The 19177-nt window shown below is 54.5% G+C and overlaps 1 protein-coding gene across 4 annotated transcripts in view; it reads right to left on the bottom strand.

Moving 5' to 3' along the window:
- KCNT1 (potassium sodium-activated channel subfamily T member 1) overlaps window positions 1-17063 on the bottom strand; it is an 89846-nt gene extending 72783 nt beyond the window's left edge. For all 4 annotated transcript variants that reach the window (XM_074891288.1, XM_074891287.1, XM_074891289.1 and 1 more), the window contains exons 1-2: window positions 16689-17063; window positions 868-1044 (exon numbers count right to left, since the gene is read on the bottom strand). In XM_074891288.1, the coding sequence (XP_074747389.1) occupies window positions 868-1044; window positions 16689-16834 (323 nt within the window). In that variant the 5' untranslated portion in view covers window positions 16835-17063. The remainder of the gene's footprint in view (window positions 1-867; window positions 1045-16688) is intronic.
- Between the last annotated feature and the right edge of the window lie 2114 nt (window positions 17064-19177).

Genomic DNA, 19177 nt, shown 5'->3' on the forward strand with positions numbered 1-19177 from the left:
TCCCACATCCCAATGCCCTCTCGGCCGGGTATGACCACTGGTTCCCAGAAACACATCCCAGTGCCTGCGGACTCTGGCACACTCGCACCCCCACATCCCGATGCCCCCTTGCCCAGGCATGACCACTGGTTGCCACAAACACATTCCAGTGCTCACAGAGTCCAACACACTCCCGCATGCTGATGCCCCCTTGCCCGGGCATGACCACTGGTTTCTGCGAATGCATCCCAGTGCCCGTGGACTCTGACACACTCCCACATCCTGATGCCCCCTCGCCCAGGCATGACCACTGGTTCCTGTGAACACATCCCGGTGCCCGCAGACTCTGACACACTCCCACATCCCAACGCCCTCTCACCCGGGTTTGACCACTGGTTCCTGCAAAGGCATCCCAGTGCCCACGGACTCCAACACACTCCTGCATCCCGATGCTCTCTTGCCTGGGCATGACCACTGGTTCCCACAAACACGACCCAGTGCCCGCGGACTCCGACCCCCCCCCCCGCACCCCGATGCCCGCCAGCCGTTGCGTTGCGTTGCCGTGCCCATCCCCACCCCCTCCCGCCGAGGCCGCCACGACTGTAAGCGGCCGCCAGCACCGCGGAGAGCTCCGCGCCCCGCGGGGATCAGCACCGCGGAGAGCTCCGCACCGGCCGGGCTTCAGCACCGCGGAGAGCTCCGCGCCCCCCCCCGCCACCCCGCCGCGCGTGGGTCTCCCTCCTGGGTCCCAGGCACGTACCTCCAACCCCCGACATGTGCCCCCCTCCCCGGGCAGTGCGTGTCCCCAAGTCTGTGCCTCCCTCCCTCCCCCCGTCCCGGTGTGGGGGTGTCCCCGTGCCCCCCCCCCCGCCTCGGTGCGCCCCGAACCTGTCGTCGCTCTGGAAGGACTGGTCCCCCAGCAGCAGATCGCGGAAGCGGTACCGGGGGGGCAGGGGCAGCACCTCGGACTCCAGCTCCGTCATCTTCAGGGCGGCGATGTCCAGAATGACCCCGCTGCTCTTGCAGCTCCCGCCGCCGTCCCCGCAGCCGCCGGGCGACGAGAGCCTGCGGGAGAGAAAGGGGCAGAGGCAATGGGGGGGGGTGGGGGGGTGGGGTGGAGGGCGGGGGGGGGCCCTACCTTGCTTTGCCCTGCCTGCCCCCGCCCCGGCACCTCCTCCGGGGCCGGCCCCGCGCAACCCGCACCCCGGCACGCCCGCCCCGCGGCCCCCCGCCCCGGCTGCAATTACATTGCGGGGCAGGCGGCGGTGCCCCCCCTGCAGAGCGCTCCCCCCGGGGGCATGGGTGGCGAGGGGGGGCTCGGCTGGCCTCAGGCGAGGGGCCGGTGGGGTGGGCGCAGCGCGGAGCCCGGTCCCCTGGAGCACCCCGCAGCCCGCTGCGCAGGGCAGAGCTGGGCACAGGACATTTGCTCCTCAGCAGGCAAACAACAGAGAGCAAGAGGAGCCAATGGAAAAGCTCAATCGCCAGGAGGAAATAAAACCGCTCGCAAGATAGATCTACGGCTGACAACCGAACACAGATCCACCCCCGGGCTCCCCCCGCAAAGAAAAGTATGGCTGGGAGGCAGACAAGGCGATGGCTCCCCAACCCTGCTGGAAGCAGAAGCACAACCTCCTCTCCGGACTGCCGGCACTTAAATCATCTGAACAGCCCCAGTATTAAATGAGAAACCGCGAACGCTGATGAGTCAGTCATCTGTCCAGCTGCCAAGTGTCGTGGCTGGGAGGATAGATCACCCATCCCTTGGCGTGCTGATGGCTCTGATCAAGGAGGGGGGGGGTATCACAGTGCCTGGGAGAGACCCAAGGTGATGGCTCAGACAAAGACAGCCGTGCGTGGCCAGCTACAGGCACTCTGCCTGCCACACGGGAAAGAGATGGAACACAACCCGTTCTCAAACTACCATTTCAGAGGGCTAAGAGTTTCTCTGGTCTCTTTTATCAAACCACATTTACCAACCAGAACATGGGTACGACACTGCTCCCGTGTCAGCTAGAGCTAGGAATCATAGCAGATGGGGGTTAGGCTGAAAATTCCCTTCCCAAGGCAACGCGGCCGTTCAGCGCTGCAAAGCCGGTGTACAGACACACAAGGCAAGATCCCAGCTCCTGATCCTTTGGGTTCTGGCTTCAGCAGTGAAATTTATCTGTGCCATGACAGGAACTCCAGTTTCACAGACCCTTTGTGGAAAGTGGGAAAGACAGGGAGAGCTTGGAAGAGGAGACGTGGTACCTCTGCAGTGAGCTGACTCCTTGTCCCTCACATGTAACTTGGGAGCATGAGGCAGGCAAATAGCTGAAGGGTTCCAACTCCTGTCAGATGTACTCCCAAGGGTCTCACCCAAAGCCTCTCCAACCCACTCCTATCACCTTCCCACAGCTTGGCCTCCAGTACCTACTGCATAAGCTACATACAGTCAAAAGAGCTTCAAACAGCTGAATACTGAATTGACAATAAGCAGACATCAAGGGGTTTGCTGCTGGCTTCATCTGAGGCTCCCCACACCATCTTCTACCTTTAACAACTCAAACTCCTGCAAATAAGTTCCCAGCTGACCAGGTTCCAAAGTTCCAGTTTCTGGAAGAGCAACCAGCGTGCGAAATTTCTGCTGAACACAGCCCCAGAAGACACCACAGCTCACTCTCAGCGCTTCGGATTATTTTTACTGATATTGTTTGCCACTTAATTCTCTACCCCCAGAGCTTTTCAATTCCTTTTAGCTGACATATGCACACTGCAGCCGAGGCTCTGCACTGAGTAACGCATCTGTGCAGGGCCTTGGGCATCAGGGAGGTTATTCCATGATATACATTGATCTAAAACTTGGTCTTTAAGAGAAATCAAGCCAAACTCCTGTCAACTCAAGGACTCCCTCTGGATCAACTGGTACAAGCACAGAAGTTACCTGACCATCTCTAGCTCACATTGCAAAGGAGGATCTGACATTAATCTAATCACAAAAAAAGCACCACAATTAAGTCTTTCCTCTTAGAGCTTAACTACGATAAATTACGCCAAAAGCATACTTCCTCCAGGCCACCTCCAGCAAATTTCTAGCCCAGCTGAGAATTCTTGTTGCTGTGAGGCCAGGACAGCATCCTAAACTGGACTTTCAGAGAGAGAAAATCATCCACTCTCTTATTAGACTGCATACTTTAAAGTGGGGAGCCAGGTGCCTGACTCCAACCGTGGGTGATTAGAGCTGCATTTGAAGGAGACTGTCACACACAGCAATCTCCATTGATTATTAAATGCCAGTTTAAAGGAGCACGTTGGTTCCTCTCCCAGAGGAAAGGCCAAGTGCTACAGCTGCACAGCCACAGCACGCCGACTGCCATGTGGAAAGGGCACCTCGACATAGAGCTACCACCCTGTCCTACGCTCCCCATGGCTCCCACTGCCCGAGGTCCAGGCAGGCAGGTTCACTGTTACCCTGCACCCCCAAAAGGCTAAGGATGCTCATATCTATATACAACCATCCTCTTCAAAGGTCAAACACTCGTCTTTTGGGCTTTGATGTGTTGGGTTTTTTTAAACTCCACCCGATTCTTTTCAAACCCAATGAATGGTTGGACTAGGTGGTCTTCAAGGTCTTTTCCAACCTAGATGATTCTGTGAATCCATCTCTCTTGGCCTCAGATCATGTGTCGGATTCATGAAACAAAGCAAATTTTTACCATTGTCCTTTTTTAGTGTTAAGAAACTGTAGTAAAATCCAATTATATCAGTATCTCTGGGAATTCTGGAAAATCTCAATTTCTGCTATGTATTTGCATCTGAGTTTCTTCTCCCATCCGCAGTAGCAGCTACATTTTTAATATATTCTCTCTTATTCTTGCATATGAAATCATTCAGAATTTTAAAATTTTGGCACATTTATTTATTCTGGGTAGAGATTCAGTAAGACAAATATTGCATGTACCTATCTGATAAAGATCTTTCTCAATTACACAGTGACTTTAAGATATGTTGCACATCAGTGTCTTAGAAAAAAGTGCTCCTGCACTGCACACAGATCTCCTGACATCAGCACAGAGAATTTGCAACCCTCCCCTCCGCCCAAACATCGGGATTTTGAGCTATAGAAATGCCACAGCAACCCGGCTACTTCTTCAAAGCAGTAGTGATATAAAATAAAAAAATCATGAACAAGCTTGTTTATTGCATAGTCTTCAAATACTACTGGGAAAAAAAAAAAAATCCCAAAGTGGTTTATAGCTAAATACAGGACTGCAGCTTTATTTTTATCTCCCCTTTCCTTCCTTCCTCCAGAACCATGTATCACTAAAAATGCATGCTGTAATCAGCATATGGAAACCTCAACACTATTCCACTTTCTCGCTACGACACCGTCTCTCCCCCAGCTTGGCCAGCTCCCCGGCAGCGATCGGCACGCCGGGAGGGGGACACCCTACTGCTCAGCCTCTTGGGAACACGGGAACTGGGATCAAGCCGAGTGCGATCCAAAGCAGATCTCCCCGCTGATCTCTCCTACCATTAAACTGCAGCTAGACACAATCACCGTCCCAGTTTAGCAAACACAGCTGCCCCTCGGAGCACACTCTAGCAGGAGCCTCGGGGCTGCACCAACCTTGGGTTTCTTCAATCTTTCTCATGTGTGGGCTGGTCGCAGTTGCGTTCTCCCCTTGCTGTATTTCCACCCCGGGCACGCAGGAAAGCTACGCTGCTGACGGCACCATCCCCTGAGACTGGGAATGCAGGCAGAGGACTGGTGACAGCCCACACATCTGCCTGTGCCAGCTGGGGCTGCGCCTGGCCGTGGGGGCTCTGCAACGCGCCTGCCCCGTGGAGCTCGTCAGAGGCTGTTCGGGTTCCCAGCACCCACGAGGCAGCTTTGCCTCAGAGGAAACTCCATGGGCTGGGGGCTTGTTGCAATGTGTTTTAGGATTTTTAATTATTATTTTTGACTATATATGTCAAAGAGGAAGGACGCACCCAAGTTCCTCTTCTGCTTCCTTGTACGCTGCGTACCACAGAGCATCCTCCCGCTTCCCACCATGAACCAATCCCAAACCACCCGGGGTCATCAACAGATCCCATAATCCTACATTCTGGTACCTGCATGATGTAACTGCCCAGACCTGCCAGGAGCTCTTGGTGACACCCCGTGCTCTATCGGCACCAAAAATTATTGAAGACCCTCCCAGAATGCCCCTCCTCTCCTCCTTCTAGGGGCTGGGGTGCACAAACAGAAGAAACAGCTGAACCTACCTTTGGGGCAAATTCTTGCATAACCTACAGTCTAAATCCCTCCTCTTTCACTACTCCAAGGAGCCAGAGGCACGAGGTCCTGCTGGCAGCTGTCTGTCCCGAGTCCATCCTTTCCCCAGGAGGATGTCTGGAGATTCTGGATGTGTAGCTAGGAAGGCAAGTACCTTGTGTCCAATCTCAACATCCCCTCCCCAGGCAAAGTCACTTTTCCTCAAGCTTCAGTACCCAGCACATACTGCAACACCACAGCCAGCCGCTGCTGTGCCTCCTGTCACCTCTACCGGGATGGGAAGGACAAGCCCTGGCCAAGAGCAATGGTGGAGCAAGAGTCAAATGCAGGGTCTGACCTTTCCCTTGCTGTTGGCAGAGATGTGGGGCTGCAGCACAGCCTGGTGTTGGGGTGGCAAAGCCAGCCTGGCTCTCACCGTGGCAAGGCTAAACCCAGCCTTTTGGGCAGCAAACAGGCGCTGGTGGGCCCAGACCCATTGTAGGGTAACAGTGTCTAGATTGCACTCAAGGGATGGGTCGCGAGGGCTCTTGGAGTCAGGCTGCCCCAGGACAGCAAGGACCCTGCCACGTCCTCTCCTCCCTGCACAGCATTTCGTCAGCGTTGCTGCAGAGTCTGGCCCTGCAGCCCTGGGCCAGCAGCGAAGGCAAGCTCAGCTGCCGCCAGGCTCTCCAAGCCTCTCCAATGAACAAAGCCATACAGGAAATTCTGCCCTTTCTTCTTCTATATTTATTAAAATATATACAATCATCTTCTATTTGCTTCTCCTCCCACAGCTCTTATGGTTACCGGGTTACAGTTGTTCCCCCCCTCTCTTTTTGTTTTTTGCTTCTGAGTGACACCCCTGTGGGGTCTCCTAATGGCCCGAGTGCGTGGGGAGACGCATGCTCGGTCTCCAGAGCCAGGCTGGAAGACAGCAACCCCTCCCACGCCGGTGACACGCGACTGCTGCAGGCGCTGGCACCGCTCTCCTGGCGAGGAGGGGCAGCGAGCTGGCACGGCAGCGCAACAGAGCCCAGCCAGAGGAGAGGGCAAAGGCCACACAGGGAAGGAAAGCGGCAGGTCTGTCCACACGTGGGCAAACACATGTGCAGGCTAGATCCCACGACAGACGTGCCTTCCCCGGACACCAACCTCAGCAGCTTTCAGGGCAGAATTTCTCTGCAGGGACATCCCCGTGGAGGAGTTGGGGTGCTCATCTTGGGCACAGAGCCCCTTTCTCTGCCACCGCCTCAGCAGCGCGTGTTCCTTATCTCTCTGTGAGCACCACCTAACATCACTGTCGGTTATGTCTCAGCTTGTCAGAGGAAGAGTCCCAGATTTTTATCCCACCATCCCCTCTCCCTCCCCAGAGGTCATACGTAACTCATTGATGCCATTCACAGAGATCAGCATCCTGGAACCCAGATGATGTGTCCAGAAGGTGTGGGCTGAACGGCCTGAGAGGGGCTGTGGAGGAGGGGAGCACACGCACAGGCCAAATGGTATGGTTCTTTCCCCCAAAAAAATGCATCAAAAACATCTCTTCCATTTCCTAAGCACAAGCCACATGACCAAGTGATAAATCATTGCAACCAGAATGACTCCCAACCTTAAAGATAATCAACAAGAAGCACAAATGCTGCTGGCTACATGAGCAGAGCCTGCCCCTGCCACACCTGAAAGGAGCATTTATTGTGGGCAACCCCACAGATTAAAACAGGGGGGACAGGAATGATGAACCGACACACTTGCAAAGTTACTCTCTGATAATGTACGAGCAAGATCTAAAAAGACCAGCACTAAAGTCCCAGGCACTAATGCCCTGAGCTTGGTAGAGAAAAGGGGAATCAGGGAAAGATGGGGGGGGTCTATTTCCTTTAACAAGATCATTTTTCTCTACTTCACAAACACTTCTGTGTCCACAAGCAACTGTCTTCCATTTCACCTAATTGTTTTGTCATTTCTTATTACTTGTATGATGGTCATGGATTTTATACTTTTGGATTTAAAGTGCTTCAAGGGATGTGAACAAGCCCATAATAACATCCAAGTCATGATTTCCAGATACTCTGAGTAGCTTTGGCCAAGTCCTGTTTTGTGGGTACAACAGCTGCAGAACACACACACATATATATATATATACACACACAATATATGAAGCACTCAGTCTCCCAGGTTAAACTTTTGCATTCAAATTTGCACCTCCATGGACAGTTGGACTGTCCACATCAGAGGCTGCTGTTGCTCAAAACTTCCACAGAACTGCTGAGCCCTGTGACAAATCCATCCATCGATTCACTTTCAACAAGCGGGGACAATTTAGCACCACAGGCCTCACAAAATTAGCATTTTGTGTATTTCACGTTGAAAATTAACAGGAAGCGTGAGTCAGTGCAAAGCTCCACAAGCCTTCCTCCTGCTGGCAACGCTATTTTCTAGAAGATAAAAGTAGAAATTGTACCTTCCAGGTCCAGAGCCGTTTTTCTTATTAGACAACCCCGTATTAGCAATTCAGCCCCACATCTCCCCCTTCCCTTCTGGCCAGATGCACACGTACGCTTTGTACAACCAGGTAAAACTCACGGAAGGCAAAGCCCTCCTGAGGAATCTTTTCTTTGGTCCCAACAAGCAGCACATCGAGCACGGGAGTGGCACAGGCAGGCAGCTCAGCTCCTCCAGCCCCGAGAGCTGGCATGGCCAGTGCAGGTACCCATCAGTGGCCCTGCCAAGGGCCAGGGAGCCTGGAGGAGCGAGCCACAGCCAGCCCCTTCCTCAGGAGCATCCTGCAGGGAGGGCCTGGGCAGCGCTGGGGGTGTTTCCAACAGAGGCAAAGATAAACAAGTCACGCTGATGTCCCTGGTGATTGTAAGCCAAAATAATGCTGGAGAAAGGAGTGGGTTGGTTCCTGGCCAGCGAGGGGACCGGCTCCCTCTCCTCAAGATGCCACGCCAGTGAAGTGAGTCGGGGGCACGCGGCCAGGGTTCATCTCCTGACACGCACCTCGTTCTGCACCGCACCCAGCACCTGAGCAGCCCCCCCAGCCCCTGTGCTCCCGCTCCCTGTTCCTCTGCCAGAGGCACAGGCATGTGCCATGGTGGGGAGGTGACAGAGGGACATCTGCAGCCTTGGGAGCCCTTCCCGCACGTGCACCAAGTTTCCAGTTTAACCCTTGCTATTGTACTTTTGGCATTGCACGTCCCATCCTTTTGCAGAGTTTTGTGAGACAGCTGCAACCGTGTGGGACAAAAAAAAGGCTGGAGAGGGCAGGGAAGGGCTGCTGGGGAGGAGGATGAGGAGCACAGGGCATGGCCAAGGGCCACTCACAGCAACCCCAAACGCCTATCCTTTTGCAAGAGAACACTGCAGACATTGCTCCAATTCAAAAAACATCCCCCAGCTTCTGGCAGCAAACAAGCTTCAGCCTCTCTCAAAGAGCCTCCTGGAAGGAAAAGGCACTTATCCCCTCAGCTTTGCTTGGCAGTATTAAGCAGTACCAAAAGAAAAAGCTGAAGAAAGCGTTTGCAGTGGCTAGTGCAGGGAACTAGCCTGGACTCCAGCTCCCAAGCCCAGCAGCTTCCAGGCATCGCTGAATTCCCAGGGTTTTTGGTTTCGTGAGCACTGTGTCTGTCACTTGCAGGTCCCTGCTGTGCCAAGCACCGGGGACATGAGCACAGCATCTGACTGGGAGAGCCACCAACACAACACCAGAAAGAGGAATTCAAGGAGTGCTTGAACAGAGGGGTGCAGGGAATGAGCCCGCGATCGGCACCCAGGGCAGAGCAGGGCAGCACCCAGGGCAGAGCAGGGCCCGCTGGACCAGACACCCCCTAACCCAGTGCTGACTCGGTGCCAGAGCCACATCTCCAAGGCAAGAGTAGTGACAGCACTGAGCAGGCTTCGTACCCCCAACCAGAGTGACAGCCAGAGTAGAGCATACGGTCCATTTTGGTTTAGTCTACTGTGTAAATATGCGAAGAGTACAAATCAGCTTGGATGATCACTTACAGCACAACATCCCAAGCCCTGCTTTCCTAAAGCCACTGCTCTGCTCCCCATCCCAATGCCCTTGGCTAAGGGTCTCCTAGCACCTCGCTCCTGCAGCCAGGAGGGCTCCTGCCACAGGAGGACCAGCAGGACCTCACTCACTCATCTTCTCCAGAGCTGAAGATTCAAGTCCCCACTGGGAGCAAACCACTTACACCAGCGATCTGCCCCCAGGGACAGGACAGGCACGACACCCCGGCCAAGCTCTGCCTTCGCCCTGGGGACAGGAGCACCCGCAGTGCTCTTCCCAGCCATGAACAGCCTCGGAAGGAGGGGCAGATCCGAAACACACTCAGCCTGCTGAGCCAAGGCCACTAACCCTGCCGGGAAATTCCTGACCCAGCAATCTCTGGGGCTATTTATGGATTACAACATTAAACTATATCTTCCTTGGAGGAGCTATATGCTGAGGAGCAGGTTTCCCGGAGCACCTGGCCCTGCCCCAGCAAGGACGTGACCCTTTTTTTCTTTATCATGGTGTTGGGTTTGCAATGTGGCCTGGGAGCACGTGCAAGTTCATTTAAAAGCCGGATCATTCCCAATGCTCAAGAAATCAAGCAACAAGGACTCACGCTGCTGGAAGTGAGAAACAGCCCCACTCTGCGAGGCCCCATCAGTCCCACTGTGGATTCTGGAGGCTGTGCACTCCAGGCTCCCCTGGGAAATCACCCAGCCTTTAATGACAGGGTGCTGCTGCACACAGGGATAACACCAGGCTCGTGATTCATGCCTACCAACCGCGAGAAAATCTTAAACCTAAACAGATTATTAAACTAAAAAGAGAGCAGTTCACTTATCACAGCCTCTGGCTCTGTTACTGGAGCCAGTAGCCAACCCTCTACCATCACCTGCTTAAGAAGGGGAATATAATTCTTACCACCACTACAGCAAGTCTCCACACCTCAGCCACTCTACTCACAGCCCTTGGGTATCGCTTACCCCAGTGCAGCTGTGCTCACCGCCCAGACTTACCCCTCGGCTCTCCCACGGGTCCCCGCTCCAGCAGCTGGCATTGTGAGGAAGGCCAGAAAGCCACATGGATCTTGGCCAGTTATAATTCTCCCACAAGGACTCTCCTTAGTCCCCACAAATCCCAACGCTTCATCTCAGCCTCGCTCCTGCCAGCTCACCCTTCTGCAGGCAGCAGCAGCCCTCCTACCTCAGCCCAGGGGACAGAAAAGCTCACTTCTAGCTTAAGCAAGGCTTAAAAGTCCTTTGCTCTCTTGCTCTTGCCCAATCTGTTTTTTTCCTGGGGTTTCCCCTCCCACATGGAGCTTACCTGGGACCAATGTCACCCTCTCCAGCTTGGGAACCAGCCAAAACCCTCATCTTGGTAGCTGACCGGGTGCAAGCAGGACAACGCTATCTGTTCCCGGCTCTCATCAGGATGAGCAAGGAGATGTTCCTGAGGCAGAGCTCGCTACTCTCCAGAAGCATTATTCACAGGAGTGTCTCTGGTATCCCACAGCACACGATCCTGGCGGTGGCTCACTCCCCCTCACCCCAAGCTGTTATACCCTCTCTACCAAATTTGCCAGTGCCCAGTATTTTTCAGGCTCATGTAAAAAAAAAAAAAAAAACCAAAAACACCACACTGCAAGATCAGGAAAGTACTAATTCTTGCTAATGATCTGCTGGGAAAATTCTCCCTTCTGCACAGCCCCAGACTGCTACAAGCAGCTCGGGATGAAGCATGGAGAAGAAACTTCTCCGCGCTCCAGACCCCTGCAGAACACTCCCTTCTATTGAAAGCAGAAAATAATAGAGACGTGGGAGGAGGAAGAGTCTTTTCACACTGTTCAAGGATACAAAGACTTACAGAAATAAACCCCAAGAGGCAGGCTTGTCAACCCACTTGCTAGACCAGGATATGATGGGACGAAGAGGGGGATGTCTCCTGGATTAGAAGACAAGGGACAGACAGAAGGGGATCACTGAAGCAAACATCTTTGGTGGGGTCCTACAAGGCTCTGTTATTCCATGGATTCAGAAGTGATGGTGATGACTGGAAATTATCCAGTACGGTCAAATCTAAAACCTGACTGTAAACTGTTGCAGGAGGATCTTGCAGCACTGAGTGACCCGATGATAAAATGTCAGACAAAAATTAGCATCAATAAATGCCAACTAATCCAAAAGCGGGGGGGGGGGGGGGGGGAGGTGAAATCACCTTCCTGCACAGGCACTAGAAGGTCTGCAAATTAGCACTCAGAAAAGAGGCAAAGTCACCATAGATAATACCACAAAGACAACAGCTGACTGTCAGTGGTGGTCAAGATGCAAAATGTTAGGAGAGGCTGTTATAGTACAGCTAAACCCACCACGGAGCCACATGCACTTCTGGTTCCCCTCCTCAGAGATGATACGGCACAGAGAAGGGCAACAGAGATAATGACAGGGACATAAAGCATTTTGCTCAAGGAGAGACTAAATAGATCAGGAGGAGCCTTTAGCCTGGGAAGAGACATGATGAAAGGCAGGTGAAATGAGAGCAGACGACCAGGGAGCAGGCACATCACAAGAGCTGTAGGAACCCAGGGAAATCACAGGGCAGCAGGCTCAAAGCAGCAGGTTTTCTCACAGAGCAGCTGCGCCGGAGAAGTCACATCCTCTTGCCGAGGCAGAAAGCACCAGTGGGTTTAAGAGGAACCAGGCAAATCCCAGGGGAGGCATCCAGCCACGTCTTCCAAGCACAACCTCTGGGTACAAGCTGTACAACCTCCAGCTCAGGATCCCGACGCGGCAACCCGGGGAGGGTTGCTGTGTTCCTGCCCTCTGTCCCTGTCACCGGCCACTGCCAAAGGACATGAGGCCAGAGGCACCTGCGCTCAGACCTCGGATGGCTCTTTGCCTGTTTTTATTCATAAGAAGGATGAATGAGATGTTCCACACTCCAGCACAGTTTGGCATGGATGCAAGAGAAACGCTAAGGGGCTCCAAAACAAATTGCGTGCAGCACTTGGGAACCAGGCGTGGAGGTCAGGAGGAGGTCGCTGATGGGGAATTGGGAGGGAGGATTCAAATAGATGCTGTAAATATTTTTGCAAAGCAGAAAGAGCCTTGAGCACAGGCAATGACCTACTTTGCTTTTTTCCAGCAAAGGGTGACACAGCCATGCCAGAACCCAACGGCAGTATCTAAGGACATTCAGCATGGCGGGGGTCCTTCGTTAAGCAGAATAGCAGCGAGGGTCCCAAAACTTCTTCCCACCGACCCAGGTGTGCTGGCGGGTACTGTCCTGCAGCAGTTGTTGCAGCACAACCTGCTGACAGCCCCGTCGAGCCCCAGATTTCAGACTCCTGCCAGAGCCACATGCTTCCCTTTCCTAATCAGCTGAGGAAAACAAGAGAAAAATTCCTTCTTATCTCTGCTACAGAAACACTCTGAAAATACAGGGTGTTTGGTCCTGTAGTTTTATGGCTCCCTATTGCAATTTCTCCTTGAACAGTGAGGCCAGGATCCCCCCAGGCAGCCAGAGCAACAGTTGTTGCAATCCACAAGGCTGACTTTTTGGAAGATGATAAATGTCTAAGCTAGTAATCTTGCCTGGAGGAACTGGTTATTAATTAGCTACAGCGTCTGGTTCAGTGCAAGCTCTGCCGAAGGAGCATCTTCCCATTCATTTCCAGAAAATGGAAGACTTAAGAGACAACAACAGGCTCTCAGCTGCAGGGACCATCCTCATGCTAAACTGGGACCATTTCATACAGCAAGTGTAGCAGGAGAAGCCATGGGACAGTCAACCCAAGTCTGGATGAGAGTGTTCACACTGAGCAAGAATCCAGTTTAATCAATGCTTTTTTCTTTCTTTTTTTTTTTTTTTTATCATTCATACCCTTCATGGATTCAGATCACTTTTCCCAAGCTCCCTCCTAGAGACACAGCCCTGGGAACTCACCGGGTCACCCCTGGTTCAGCGAGGACAGCAGGCAAACACTTGGCTTTGGACTCAAACAGAGGCTTTGACCAGAGCAGCAGAAGGCGCCTATAGGTATTTTCTACCCTGTTGCCACTGCTCCAAATCTTGCTGTGATTTCTAAGGCGAGAAAGTACGACCTGTCCTGGCTGCCCAGTCGGGGGGGACTGAGGACAGACCCCACCATGGCACAGCCCCTGCCAAGTCAAGCCCTCTCTAGCTGGCACTCGGGAAGCACGTCAGAGCTGCCGTGCCAGCGGTGCTCACAGCTCGCTCTGGTTGCTGCTCTCCAGCCCCCAACCTTGGCTTCTCAAGGACTTGCACTGGAGCTCCAGCTGGGACCCACCTTCCCTCCACATCCTGCTCCCAAATCCATGGCAAGGTACCTGAACCCACCCCGCTTGGCACAGGACATCTACTGCTTACTCCAAGTATAAACAGCGGCACTGAACCTAAGCAGAGCGGTGCAGTCTAGCAGACAGACAGATCTCCTGTACAAGACATTAAAAACAGCCATCAGAAAAGCCACATACGTCTAATGCAAAGATGTGATCTTCCTAAAGAGCTTCTCCAGGTATCATCGCGCATGCCGCCACCTTCTTTCACTTTTTTCTTCTTAAATAAGCCACGCTAGCGGGACGTAGCGGATGGGAAAACCAAGTCTCCTCTCTCACATCCCTGCTTCTCCCGCAGGCCCCCTCACTTGCGCAGGACGTTTTTGCATGAGTCCTTCCATATGGCCACTCATCCATCACTGCTCCTTCCCCGAGTGCCCTTACATGGGCAAGGCAGAGGAAGCAAGCTGCTGGCCGGAGGAAGTCCTGGATTCCCCTAAATGACAGACTAGCTCCTTGTACAAACATTTACCCAGATTTCCCACGAGGTAGAAAAGTAAAATTTAGGCTGTTTGTACCCTCTGGGTGCCAGAAATGTGTATTTGCTCTCCAAACATACTTTCAAGTGCTTTTACAGTTAACCCCTTGCTTTCCAGCTGGAAGGCTTTTCAGGACCATTGTCTCCTTACAAAGAGGGTCAGGAGAAAGCACACAGACATTTACACACATGCCTCCATACTTGGGCAACTGAGAAGATGGAATTCCTCTTCAATAGCTTTTAAGCCATCTCTAGATTTGCTAAGCAAGGGGATAATTGAGGTTTCCATTTCTTTTAATGGGGCCAGCCCAGCTGAAGTCCCCTTGAATATTTAGCAGAAGGGACACTGAACGTGTCACACATCTCTGCTGCTCAGATATATTCTGGCTCTCACAAGCCTCTCGCACACCTCTGGTGACAGGTCTGCTCGTCTGCCACCACACCGACAGCGACAAGCGTACGCCTGGAAGCACGGAGCGGGGACAAGCCGAGGAGCCTGTGGAGCACTCCCGAGCTCTGCTCTCCCCGGGGACTGCGCACCCGGCCGACACCAACCCCGTGTCAGACACGGGCAGGGTGCTGCCTTCAACCGAACAGAGGGAAAACCCGCGGGAGGTGAGGAGGAAACTGTTGTACCAGGCAGAGGCTGAGTGACAGCAGGTTGTTAAATGTGGATGATCACCCACCGAAAGGGGATGTGCACCTCCAGTCCAAGCTGCAGGAGAGGAAACCAAACAGCAGATTAACCAGCAGACCCCTGGAATCAGCTAATGGGGAAGATGGTGCTTATTGTCTGCCTGCTCCTCAACATTTCTTTTTAGCCTGTTTACAACAATCATTTTCTGCTTCTTCGGCTGAACAGCACTGGAAAAGTACATTAGAGATCCAGGCTGCTCCGAGCTGGAGAAACAGACAGCTACAGGCAAAGCTGCCGAGTCCTGAGGGCTCCAACCAGCTTGTTCAGTGTCTCTGGAAGGGCAGCAAAGGGGCTGAACGCAGAGGCAGGCAAGAGCAGCCACGGAAAGCAACAGCGTTTCAACCTCTCCGGAGCCAGAGGGGGTTAGGAACACATTGAGCTGTATAATTAGAAAACAAAGCTCTTCTATTCAGACTGAAAGAGGCAGAGGGGAAGACCTTAGGACAAGGATTTTGTTGTTGTGTGTTAGATGAGGATAAATGACCCCGAGCAGTACTGCAGTGTAAGTAATAAGGAGCAATAACTGCTGTCTGAGCTGAGCAACTCATCATTTTCCTGTAATGTTGGAGTCCAAACCCTCTGCAAGCTGCCATCTCCAGCCTGATCTCTGATCTCCCCCCACACGCAGACGCGTTCGATAACCTCCTCAAGGATGTCCTTTCTGCAAACACACCAAGTACAGCTGCAAAACGAGCAAATTGGGTTTGGTGAAGGCACTGTGGCTCCACAACCACCCCGGCGTGCCCAAGGCAACCAAACGGCGTTCTCAGGAGTTTGGCAGCCCTGGTTCCCGAGGCGCCGCAACGCCTTGGCCGCATCGGACACTGCGCCTCTGACAGAGGCGACAGCCGGGGGGGACTTAATCCCAAGGACCAATATTCAAGATTTTACCAGTTACCCAGTCAGTGGCAATGTACTGAAAGTTAAAGAGTTCACCAAACAGACTGTTCCTTCTTTTTCCATCAGGGGCTTTTAGGAATAAAAGATGGTTTCCCTAAAGCATAGCGAGCAGATGTCAACACAGAAACCCCCAGGGCACAAATCCAGCCAAGGTCCTTATCTGCCAAGAACTAATTGATACACACACTTCATTTGCTCATTTAAGCTGACACTGGATGTGTGTGAGAGTCAGAAGAGCCACGCCAGTAAATATAATCAATGATAATATAAAGGAGTTATCAGGGAAAGCTGGGGTACTTCAGCAACAAGCACTCGACCCCTTGTGAGACGCGGCTGCTGCTGCCTGGGGACAAGAGAACGGTGGCACTGGGTCCCTGTGACCCCCTCTGAGCAGCTCTTCACTTCTACACCACAGCCCCTCTGGACATGATAACTCTGGCACAAAACCAGCCCAAAGCTGGCGCGTGGGCTCTGATGCACCTGTAGAAATGTAGCCTTTTCACCAGTGTGCGTTTCAGTCCTCCGGCTTTGGGGTGGCTTCAGGGCTCAGCCAAGCCAGCTCCCCCAAAACACCACCTGACCCCACGCACACAAAGCGTGGCCTAAGCCCATGCTGGGCACAACCGAGGGGCAGGGTCGCCCCTTTTCCCATGAGGAATGTGGCTGGGAACAACTCGGGGATCCCCTGGCACCCCCAGAACCCAGGCAGCCTCGAACCACGCCGCTCCCAAGGCGACGCTGCACAGAGGGGTGCTGGCAGGGGACCCCCACTAGACCTGGGAGCATCCTGAAAACTTTCTTCCAGGCTCAGCGCGTGGGAAGGGCGGTGGGACCGCGGGGCGAGGGTCCCGCCGGGCCGAGCTCCGTTCCCCCCACGGGGTCCCGGCAGCGGCGCGGCCCCCCCGAGGCGGGGAAGGGGGGGGTAAAGGAAGGGGCTCCCCGCGGTCCCCCATCCCGCGGCTCCCCACGACGGCGGCACAGGCAGCCCCCGGGGCCCCCCCCACCCCCCCAGACCGACCCCCGCCGGCAGCCCCCGGTACCTGTGGGCGTTGCCATCGTCGTAGACGAAGGAGCGGTTGGTGTAGCACTCGGTCCAGCCGGCCGCCCCCCCGGCCGCCCTGCCCTCCGCCGGCCCCGCCGGCTTGTAGATCCCCTGCAAGCTCCGCTCTTCGCCCGCGAAAGGCATCGGCGAAGCGGCCCGGAGAGCCGAGGCGGAGCAGAGCCGCCGCCGTCCCGCTCCCGGTGCCGGTCCCGGCCGCCCATCACGGCGCGCCCCGCAGCAGCCCGCGGGCCGGCCGGGCGCTCCGCATCCCGGGGACGGGGCGGCCGCCGCGGGGGAGCCCGGCGGGGCGCGGGCAGCTCCAGGTGCCGGGAAGCGGCGGGGGCGGGAGCGGGGGAGGGTTTAGGGGGGGTCCGCGCCTCCTCCCGCTGCCCGTCGAGGGCGGCCGCGGCGCGGGGAAGGGGGGCGGGAGCCGACACCTCGCTGCTCCCCCCGGCCCCGCCGCTGCACCACGGCGCCCCCTGCCGGCCGCCCCGGCCCCTGCCGCGGCCCGGCCCCGCCCGCCCCGCCCCGCCCGGCCCGGGGGCTCGCCTGGATTCTTCTCTTCTTTTTGTTCCCCTTTTCTTTTTTTTCCCCCCTTCTTTCCCATCTTTTTCCCCCTTTTAAATTTTGTCCTTTTTATTTTTCTTTTTTTCCCTTTTTCCGCCTTTTTTCTTTTTTCTTTTTCTCCTTTTCATTTTTCCTTTTTTCCCTTTTTCCCCCTCTTTTTCTTTTTACTTTTTCCTTTTTCCCGTTTTTTCCCTTTTTGATCTTTTTCCCTTTTTTCCTTTTTTCTCCATTTTTTTGCTTTTTTCCCGTTTTTTCCCTTTTTCTTTTTTCTCCTTTTTTCTTTTCCCCTTTTCCCCCTTTTGTTGTTTTTCCCCTTTTTTCTGATTTTTTCCCTTTTTTATCTTTTTTCCCTTTCAGTCTTTTTTCCGGTTTTTATCTTTTTCCATTTTTTTCCCTTCTTCCTTTTTTCCCTTTTTTTCCTCCCTTTTTTCTCTTTTTTCCTTTTTTTTGGATTTTATTTTATTTCCTATTAGCCATACAAATATTTGTGTTGAGCGCCGCTGCGCCTCAGGGTCGTGCCGAAAGCAAACAGGCCAGCCAAGCCCCGGCCTGCTGGGGAATTCCTGTGCCGTGCTGTGCGCCCGGGCTGGGCAGCATTGATCTTCCAGGGGGGCCCTGCTGCAATAACACGGCCCCGCCCCAGGGACAGCGGGGGCAGCCTGAAAACGAGCCAGCTGCCTCCAGGGAAGGGTTAACAGGATGGAGACCAAGGTGCCTTCTCTCCCCTCGAAGTTCAGCCCCACAGGTGCCACATGTCAGGGGTGCCCTCCACAATGACGTGGCCAAGCCCAAAGCACCCCAGAGCTGCGTCCCCCATCGGGGGGCCAGTTGTGAGCCGCTGCGGACAGAGCGGCCCCCTCGCAGGCTCCTCGTGCGAGCCCACGCCCCACGCTGGCCCAGGGCCACGGCAGGGGCCAAGCTGGCCCCGTGTCAGGGGTGGCCGTGCAGCCCACGGGGTAGCAGAGCCCCGGGGTGCAGTTCTGCCCCAGTTTTGGCATGGTCCTCTCCTTGTTTGCTGCTTTTTTTTATTTCTGTTCCAGAGAGCACGCTGTTGCATGGGGAGTTCACAGCGGCGTGGAGCTGGGGGATGCTGGGGCCCCACGGGTCAGCAGATACCCCCAGGAAACGCTCCCACAGAAACGCAGGGGCCAGACAGCCGCTGTGCAACGCTCCTCGGCCACCCCAGTCACCCAAAACGTCAAAGCTGCTTCAGGCAGAGCCCAGGGGAGGGTGACGCCATCCAGGCCAGGCGCTCGCTGCTTCCAGAGCGGTGATTTCTCTCTCTGACAGCTCCAGGCCACCCCCCCCTGCCCCACCCCCCCAGGCTGCCCCCCACCCTCACACCCCCAACCGCAGCTCCCGGGAGCCCCAGCCCTGGTGTGATGCATCGGCACACAGCGCCCGCTCGCTGCCTCAGCCCCCGCTGCGCTGCAGCCTCCAGCTCCAGAGGAAAGTGCCCACTCAGATGCGCTGGGCTTTACGCTCCGCGCTAGGACCGGGGGCTTCGTTTCTGCCGCAGCATCTCTTCCTCCTCCTCTCTCTCCATATGGACTCTCCTACACTAGGAGTCATTTGAGAGAAAAGCAATTAATACTCCCCGTGCAACCCATCCGTGTGATGCTTCCCGACCCATCATGGTTTTAAGGAGGAAAGTTATTCTTCATTCACTAATTGCCTCACGTTATCGGGTGCAAAATGTTAACGTGCAGCTCTGCGAGGAGAGGGGTGGGTGGCACAGCAGCGTATTGACATGCTAGGTGATAACACAGGCGTGGAGGAGGAATTATTTAAAACAGTTTTGGGGGGTGGGGACAGTGGGAAAAAAGAAATGAAAAATGAAAGAGAAAGAGCCAGAAGAAGAGAACATCCCCACCCAAATGCTGCAACTCCAGCAGCAAGGTCGGCCTGGCCCCACCTGGG

Source organism: Strix uralensis, chromosome 21 (genome assembly GCF_047716275.1).
Source record: "Strix uralensis isolate ZFMK-TIS-50842 chromosome 21, bStrUra1, whole genome shotgun sequence".
Classification (NCBI taxonomy): Eukaryota; Metazoa; Chordata; class Aves; order Strigiformes; family Strigidae; genus Strix; species Strix uralensis.